This window comes from Stenella coeruleoalba (genome assembly GCF_951394435.1).
Source record: "Stenella coeruleoalba genome assembly, chromosome: 3".
Classification (NCBI taxonomy): domain Eukaryota; kingdom Metazoa; phylum Chordata; class Mammalia; order Artiodactyla; family Delphinidae; genus Stenella; species Stenella coeruleoalba.
This window is the reverse complement of record NC_137148.1, coordinates 147,942,686-147,951,671: the sequence shown is the minus strand read 5'-3', so window position 1 is coordinate 147,951,671 and position 8,986 is coordinate 147,942,686. Positions and strand designations below refer to the sequence as shown.

General features: G+C 45.8%; 1 protein-coding gene across 3 annotated transcripts; it reads right to left on the bottom strand.

Annotated features, from left to right (window-relative positions):
• Positions 1 to 269: 269 nt before the first annotated feature.
• RPL26L1 (ribosomal protein L26 like 1) lies at positions 270 to 8,593 on the bottom strand. Of its 3 annotated transcripts, none has more exons than XM_079917907.1 (4): positions 8,545 to 8,593; positions 8,039 to 8,215; positions 1,332 to 1,472; positions 270 to 577 (listed from the first exon to the last, which is right to left on the bottom strand). In XM_079917907.1, exons 2-4 carry the CDS (start codon positions 8,204 to 8,206, stop codon positions 449 to 451), a joined length of 438 nt encoding a protein of 145 aa, XP_079774033.1. In that variant the 5' UTR covers positions 8,207 to 8,215; positions 8,545 to 8,593; the 3' UTR covers positions 270 to 448. The 3 variants fall into 3 exon arrangements, with proteins under 3 accessions (XP_079774033.1, XP_079774034.1, XP_079774035.1); XM_079917908.1 differs by having other exon boundaries at positions 8,541 to 8,574; XM_079917909.1 differs by having other exon boundaries at positions 8,462 to 8,549.
• Between the last annotated feature and the right edge of the window lie 393 nt (positions 8,594 to 8,986).

Here is an 8,986-nt window from a genome sequence, read left to right as displayed (position 1 = left end):
TGAGTGCTGAGCAGCACTGCCCTCTGTGTGTGCCAGTTCACAGCCGGACCTACACTGAGTGGGACAACCTCTGCGTCAGGGACCAGAGCCCTGTCCTGTCTGCCCCGTCGGCGTGAGGGTCCAGGCAGGAGCAGGGCTGTCTTAACCTCACTGCTGCTATATTGTGCTGCCCTGTAGATTAAGCATGTGAAAGACTGGCAGTGGGGAACTGAAAGTAAGATGGATTTTATCTAAAAGGCAATAAATATGTTTTGGAACAAGAAAACGTGTCCAATTTTTATTCATAAAATTATTAATCGAAACAGCAAAAGTAGATATACAGAGCCACATATCAATAACGAAACAGGAAGAAAATGAAATGTTCCAGAGACACCTGGAAAAGTTTCAAAGAAATACACACCAGGCAAAAGAATCTACAGATAAACCGTGGTTGCACAAAAGGTTATATTCATTCCTGCATTTTCTCAATAAGTTCTTCCTTATATTTGCCTTTCTCTTTTCCAACTTGTCGAGATTTGGCTTTGCGTTCAAGAATTTTTTTCCGATCTTTGTCCAGTTTTAGCCTGGTGATAACCACCTGTTAGCATGAGAGAACAAACAGATATTGAATATATATATACTTTTTTTAAGGAGAAAGGACTTATAACCAGCATATCTTCCCTCGACAACAGTAGCTTGGATTCCTTCTTCTGCTACCCAATGCCCAGCTCCTAACTCTTGAGGATCTAGAAGACCATTTAGATAATTTAGTGGTACAAAGTGTCATTTAGCTTGTGAAACATTATACTACCCACATGGATGGTTTGTCTATCCACGTCGGCAGTATAATTTGCCCTTGGCTGGCAAAATGCGTTGTTTTAAAAATACCTGCATTCCCACCAGCTGCTGGGCAATACAGAGATCATAAAGATGAGTGAGACCCAACCATTCTGCCCTTAAGGATCTGAAACTCTGGAGGAGAGACCCTACAATATAACGTATAAAATGGGAGGTTAAAGGAGGAACAGCATATTCCACCAGGTGGGTGTGAGGACTGAAGGAAGAGGTGTTCTCTCTTCTCCCTCTGGACACTCTCTAGTGGGAAAGTGATGCCTGGAATGCCTGGAACACTCTTGCTACCAGCTTGCAGACGGGGCCTTCACCAAGGATGACAAAACAGACAGGGAAAGGAACTGGATCCCTCGTGATATCACTAAGCCAGTGAACCAACCAAGCTTCCTCCCAAGGAAGTCCTTACCATGGCCGCCTGTGCAGAAAGTACCAACAGCCAACAACTCTAGTAGGAATGCTATGCTATACGCCCACTACCACTGCGCAGTCCCAGGCCATACCTTGCTTGGGTGAATGCCCACGTGGACAGTTGTGCCATTAGCCTTCTCACGCTGCACCCGCTCGATGTAGATGACATACTTCTTTCTGTACACCTGGACTACCTTGCCAATTTGCTGACCTTTGTAGTGTCCTCGAACCACCTGAGAGAAAATACAAAAGAGAATTCTCCCCATTTCTAATGCTTGAACATCATAGTGAGGAAACTAATTATCAGGAACACACAGGCTAAAAATAGAACTTTTTGTATTCAGTCAAATTTTGAATTTTGATTCAATCAAAATCAGCTGGGTTTTTTTTTTTTTGGTATAAATCTGCTTTGTATTATTCTAAATCAGGTGGAAATTCTTTGCCTGTATTTTTTTCTTCTCTTACCTGAACAAAACATTCCTTGAACCAAGATGGTCATCACATGACTAGTCCTGAGAGTAAAAAAATATAATCGCTGTACATCTAAAACTAATACATGTTAGGGACTTCCCTGGTGGTCCAGTGGTTAAGAATCCACCTGCCAATGCAGGGGACATGGGTTCGATCCCTGGTCTAGGAAGATCCCACATGCCGTGGAGAACTAACCCTGTGCACCATAACTACTAAGCCCACATGCCACAACTACTGAACTCCCTGCGCTCTAGGGCCCGTGTGCCACAACTACTGAAGCCCATGCGTCTAGAGCCCATGCTCCACAACAAGAGAAGCCACCACAACGAGAAGCCCGTGCACTGCAACGAAGAGTAGCCCCCGCTCGCCGCAACTAGAGAAAGCCCGCACACAGCTATGAAGATCCAGCGCAGCCAAAAATAAATATTAAAAATAAATAAATAAATAAAACTAGTACGTGTTATACATCAATTATAGCTCAATTTTTTACAAAAAGTAAAATAAAAAACTATATAATCACTCTCAAGATCTAAACAGAGAATGGTTAAAGAAATTATACTTAGTAACTGAATCACTTTGCTGTACACCAGAAACTAACACAACGCTGTAAATCAACTATACTTCAATTAAAAAAAAAATTATATTGAGATTCTCAGGCAACCATCTAAAACCCCATGTTTTCAAAAAACAATTTATGACCAAGGAAAATGCTCAAGATATGACCTTTAGAGAAAAAAGAAGAATACAAGGCTATATATATAGTCTGAATCTTATGTGTATATGCTTCATATATGTATATGGCATGTAACATGAGATGAAGATATATCCAAATGTCAATAATGGTTGCCATTAGGAAGGAAGGAGAATTACTGATGACTATTTTTTAATTTATGTTCTTCTAAATTTCAAGATTTCTACAATTAATACAAATATTTTATAGTCAGAAAAAAAACGTTAAATTAAAATCTTGTGGGCTACTTCTGCAACTAAAAATCAGCTCATGCTCCAATTCTATTCAAAAACTAACTAGATTATGGTTTCCCTAAAAATGTAGCCATATAAGCACAGAGGAAATACCACATGTAAAGAATTGGCGAATCTCAATACTCCTAAAATGTCTATCTACATTGTTCAGCTTACTCACCACGGTGATTTTCAGGTTGAAAAGACAACAGCCATGCATGCCTCACTGAAGATCCACCACAGTCTACGTGACCAGAGACCCTCACATGGGAAAAGTAGGTGAAAAAGCCCCTATTAAGTATCATCCTGATTGAAGAAAGGTGTTAATAAAAGGAGTCAAAGGGACACCCGTGATAAAGAGCAGTGGACAAACGCTAGACCCAGCGAGGAGGGAGACAGGATAAGACTCAATCAACTGTGGAAAGTGAGGGAGAAGAGGCGAGGATGACATCCAGAGTCTGGCTGGGCAACTGGATGGATGGATGTGCCTTTCCCGGAGGCATGGAACATGAAAATTCCATACAGAGCGGGAAGGCCAACTGGGCTGGTGACAAAGACCTGCGAGTCATCCGAAGAGATGGCAACTCAAAGCTTGATTTTACTTAGGGAGCTGGTGGTACGGGAATGTAGAAATCTAAGAAAAGCCAACATTTTGGAAGAGCTTACGAAAGAGACTGAAGTGGCCAGGAAGAATGGCAAACCAGGAAGTGTGGTGTTAGAGTAGCCAAGACAAGGTCAAATGCCCTAGGATGGTCAACTGCTAGAAGGATAAAGTAACAGATGACAACAAGCTGGTCACTGGTGGTCATGGCTACAGTGCTTTCGGTGGAGCAGTGGGATGGAAGCCGTTACGATAAGGCAATGAGTTCACCGGAGGTGAGAAGACGAAGGTGAAAAAAGACTGACCCAAGGAGCTTGGATCTGAGGAGGATGAGAGAGAGGACACATGTTCAACGTGGATGTGAAGTTAAGGGATAATTTTCTATTTTTAAAGAGGGGGAAACATGAATATGTTTAAATGCTGATGAGAAGGAACAAGTATGGAGGAAGAGGTAAAGGAAACTGTAGAGAAAGGGGATAATGGATAGAAGGATCTCAAGAGGGCAGAAGAGAGTGGTGGATGTCACATGCAGTGGCAGCAGGATAGCTTACACAGAAGCAGAGATTTCTCTTTCACTGTAACAGGAGAGAATGAAGATGGGAGGGGTGCAACTGCAGGTAAGCCAGAGGGTGTGGAGCCGGGAGTTGTGCAAGATCCTGGACGATAGTTCGAATTTCCTCTGTAAAGCAGGAGGCATAGTCAACTGCTCAGAGAGAGAGGGAGGTGAGACTTAGAAGATCCCAAGAGAGAAAAGGCAGTTTTAACAAACCTAATTGGGACGATTTTATTCTCCTGCTCAGAGAAGTGCTTACCCAGTATGGCCTTTGGAGTTAAGAGACCTGGATTCCTGGCTCAGACACTCATTTTCTATATTATTCTTTATTACTTTACCTGAGTTTCATTTTCTTCATATCTAAAAAGGAAACCATTCATAAACCCACAGGCATTAAAAAAACGGCAGCTCCTTCTCCCCTGCCCTCCTTCTCCTTTTTTTTTTTTTACACATTTAAAAAAAAATTATTTATTTAATTTATTTATTTTTGGCTGTGTTGGGTCTTCATTGCTGCGCACCATCTTTCTCTAGTTGCGGCGAGCAGGAGCTACTCTTCGTTGCGGTGCACAGGCTTCCCATTGCAGTGGCCTCTCTTGTTTCAGAGCACGGGCTCTAGGCGCATGGGCTTCAGTAGTTGTGACACGTGGGCTCAGTAGTTGTGGCTCACAGGCTCTAGAGCGCAGGCTCAGTAGTTGTGGTACATGGGCTTAGTTGCTCCACGGCATGTGGGATCTTCCCGGACCAGGGCTCGAACCCGTGTCCCCTGTGTTGGCAGGTGGATTCTTAACCACTGTACCACCTGGGAAGCCCCTGCCCTCCTTTTCTTTATCTCATCTTCCAATTCCAACCCGTCAACAGTTTTCATCCATTCAATAAATATTGATTGTGCCCCTGTTGTGTGCCAGGCTCTGCACTGAGGTCAGGTAACAAAAAAGAAGAGTTCTCTGGCCTCACGGAGCTTAGTCTGATGGGTAGTAGGCAGCTGAGAGGTAAACATGCAAATATATAATCCTAACTGGAACAGGGCACATGGGAAGATACTGAGATGATAAAAAATGGTCTACGTCATATTAGGGTGACGCTACATGGTTTTACATCTGCCAAAACTCACCTGTGCATTTCACTGTATGTAAATTATGCCTCAGTTTTTTTAAAAAATGATCTCAAATTGTGTTCACTGCTATGAAAAAAGAATAAAGGATGCTATACTAAAATACTGAGTAAAGTATCTGGGAAGGCTTTTCTGAGGAACTGACATTAATATAAGACCTGCAAAAGGAGGAGTTAGCCAGGTAAAGGGGAGAAGAGCACTCCAGGCAGAGGGAGCATTCTGGACAAAGACGCAGAGAGAGAAAAGATTTAGGTGCATTTAAGGACCTGAAAAGACCAATGTGTTTGAAGTACAGAGCATGTGGGGGATAATAAGATGAGATGAGGTCAGAGAACTAGACCTGGACTGGCTCACGCAGGGCCTTGTCAGAGATTTCGATTTTACCGTCAGCACATCAAGCACCACTGATAGGTTTTAAGCAGGATCTGATTTGCAAACAATGCCACTCTGTGGAGAATGGACTACAGTAACAGTGGAAGCTACAGATGCTTTGAACTAAAATGGAAATACAAAGAAGTGGTCAGATTCAAGAGGTATTTTGGAGGTAAAATCAACAAGACTTAGTGATCGATTAGAAGAGAGGGGTTAGGGAAAGTTAATAATAATTTAAAGGTTTATGATATACCTAAGTGGGGAGATAGAAGTGTCACTTACTGAGGTGTGAAAGATGGGACGAGAATCAGATTTTAGAGGCAGTGGGAATATCAGGATCTCATGCATAAGAAGCTTGAGATGTCTGTGAGATATCCAAATACAGATGTTCAGCAGGCAGTTAGATCGACAGCTCTGTGGTCAGAAAAGTAGTTTGGACTGGGATGTAAAAGAGGAAGGTGTTAGCACAGAACAGACATTTAAAACTTTAGGAATAAATATTACCATCTAGGTAGACCATGTAGGCCAGCCAGTGGAAGACCAGGTGCAGGCCCTGTGACAAACTCCAGCATTTAGGGAGCAGGCAGAGGAGAAATAGCCAGCAAAGGAGTCTGGGAAGTTGCAAGTAAATTGTGAGCCTGAAGTGTCACAGAAGCTAAAAAGAGAAGCTGTTTCAAGAAGTAAGGTGGTGCAACCTATGCCAAATGCTGCTGAAAAAGTCAAGGACAGGGCTTCCCTGGTGGCGCAGTGGTTAAGAATCCGCCTGCCAATGCAGGGGACATGGGTTCGAGCCCTGGTCCGGGAAGATCCCACACGCCGCAGAGCAACTAAGCCCGTGCGCCACAACTGCTGAGCCTGCACTCTAGGGCCCGTGAGCCACAACTACTGAGCTCGCGTGCTACAACTACTGAAGCCCACGCACCGAGAGCCCGTGCTCCACAAGAGAAGCCACGGCAATGAGAAGCCCGTGCACCACAATGAAGAGTAGCCCCCGCTTGCTGCAACTAGAGAAAGCCCACACGCAGCAACAAAGACTCAACGCAGCCAGAAAAAAAACAAAAACAAAAGTCAAGGACAGTGAGACCAAGATGTGACCACTGAATTTAGTCACAAAGAGGTCAGTGGGGACTTCCCTGGTGGCACAGTGGTTAAGAGTCTGCCGCCAATTCAGGGGACACGGGTTCAAGCCCTGGTCCGGGACGATCCCACATGCTGTGGAACAACTAAGCCCATGCGCCACAACTACTGAGCCTGCACTCTACACCCCGCGAGCCGCAACTAGTGAGCCCACGTGCCACAAGTACTGAAGCCCACGCGCCTAGAGCCCATGCCCCACAACAAGAGAAGCCCGTGCACCGCAAGAAAGAGAAAGCCCCACGCAGCAACAAAGACCCAATGCAGCAATAAGTAAATACATACATACATACATAAATAAATAAGAGGTTATTGGTGATCTCAGCCAAGAGCAGTTTCTATAAAGTAAAGAATCCAGATTTTCCAGGTCTCTTGCAAAACTGAAGAATCTGACAACAACTGAACGTAACTGAAGAGTCTTCATTTCCCTAGCGCAGCAATGGGCTGAGGGTATATGACTATCTCCCGTAAAAGAGCCCACTTCCTTTAATTTGCCTAACTAGACCCTAGAGGCATTTGCAATGCCCCCCATTCTAGAACATGCCTGATGGGAAGGATCCAGGAGAGAAGAGGTTGAACCCTACTTCTGAATTATTTTTTTCTATGCTATTCCTTTACAATCTCAGCCTAACTTATCCCCTGCTTCCAGTCTTTTCCTCCTCAAAGCTTCAGAGTCCCAGTGCCTTAGGTGATCCACCAAATCCCTTACTTCATTCTCTAAAACAATGGTTCTCAACTGGGGGAGGGTGGCAGGGATGGATTTTGCTCCCCAGAGACACTGGGCAACACCTGGAAATATTTCTGCTTGTCATAACTGTGAGGAGGTGCTACTGGCATCTAGTGGGGAGAGACCAGGGATGCTGCTAAACATCCTACAGTGCACAGGAGAGCTCAGCACAACAAAGAATTATCCAGCCCAAGAAGTCAATAGTGCTGAGGTTTTAAGAGGGGCCTGTAGGTCCTGTGCACTGTTAGTGTTCTAGGGAACACTGCCTGGTAAGTGCTCAATAAATATTCCCTCAAGGAATGAACATAGCCCCTGTCTATTTTACTCACCCTCACTTCCCCTCTCTACTACACATCCTAATCCTAAGCTCCAGTCACAAAGAACAGAGGGCTTATACTTTCTCACATGGGCCGTACTCTCACAATTTCAGGCCTCTGACTTGCTGCTGCTTCTCCATTCTCCCTGCCAAGTCCAGCACCATCAAATGCCCAGCTTCCACTAAACTCAATGATAACAAGACCCTACTCTTATTGCAAAACATTCCCCTGCAAAGTCTGGTTCAAATAGCCACCCTGGGTAATGCCTGGCAAACTAGCAGCCTCCGCAGACAAAATAAGAAAACAAGAGTTTTGCTTGGTTGGTACAGTATATTTCTCAAATTATTATTATTAAAGAATTGAGTTGGAATGCTCTAAATTAGGCTGGACAGGCGCTCTCTGGTGACTCTGGGCCCCATCTCCGGTCTAACACATCTGCAGGGTCACATTACCTGCCAGTCCTCCACGTCCAAGCACACTCGACGTTCTCAGGCAAAGGCGGCGCCCGAGCGCCACGCAGCTGGGTAACTAGAGCCCGGAGGACACATACCTGGACCTCGTCGTCCTTGCGGATGGGCATGGAGCGAACGTTGTATTTCTGCCGCAGCTCCTTGGAGAGTGGAGACGACATGATCTTCCTGCGCACGTGGGAGGGGGCATTGAAGTGACGTTTGCGGTTTTTGCTGCGGTCCGAGGTCACGAAGGGGTTGAATTTCATGGTGACGGTCTGAAAAGAAAGGCAAGGGAGAGAGAGAAGGGACGCTCAATGGGGTACCGGGGCATTCTCTGCATCCGGGACACTTCTCCCATCCCTGCGCAAGGGCTCTAGGGAGGTGGCCTCGGAAGAAGGCGACTGAAGAAAAACGAAGGATGTGAGGGGTCTGGGTGTTACACAGAGGAAAGCGTGCGTGGGGAGCACACGCTTGACTAAACGGATCTGTGCCGAAGGTGGCACTGGGACCTTGAGGCTAACTGAGGGAGGAGGGCTCGGACTGCACGGTTGGGGGTCACGCAGAGGCACCTCCAGGTAGGCAGGCAGCCCCTGCACTCACCTACCTGGCGACCGCAGGTTTCAGGCCCTGGGCGCGCAAGGCCGGAAGTGAGGCTTCCTTGCCGCGCAAGCGCAGAAAGAAAGCAATGCTCCATTCCTATCGGAACGAAACTGAATAGCGCCTCCTCCGGCATGGGGTGGGATCGCAGTGCCTCGTTTTCGGGGGCCACGGGAGCGCTAGGCGGCTCCGGGAGTCATGCCTGGAACCCGGTGACTTCGTGCCGCTGGGGAGAAGGGGCACTTTTGTAGGGCCTGCAATAAAGGCTTGTTGATGTTCTTTTAATAGGTACATTATCAGTAGTCTCTCTCCTACCCCAAACTTTTTGCCCCTGTTACCCTCCGCAGAGGTCGTCTAGGCGTATGGTAGGGGTGATTTAACATCATGATTTAACATTGCTGTAAATGCAATCGGCTAACTTGCTTCTTCAAAATCACCGAGGAGCCTGT

What these genes read in the sequence shown, in the direction of transcription:
- RPL26L1 (XM_079917907.1), bottom strand. Translation starts at nt 8,206, where the DNA reads ATGAAATTCAACCCCTTCGTGACCTCGGACCGCAGCAAAAACCGCAAA. An exon ending in GCAAGGACGACGAGGTCCAG is followed by an intron (nt 1,473 to 8,038) that starts GTATGTGTCCTC and finishes ATTTTCTCTCAG; the next exon opens with GTGGTTCGAGGACACTACAA. An exon ending in TGGGCATTCACCCAAGCAAG is followed by an intron (nt 578 to 1,331) that starts GTATGGCCTGGG and finishes TCATGCTAACAG; the next exon opens with GTGGTTATCACCAGGCTAAA.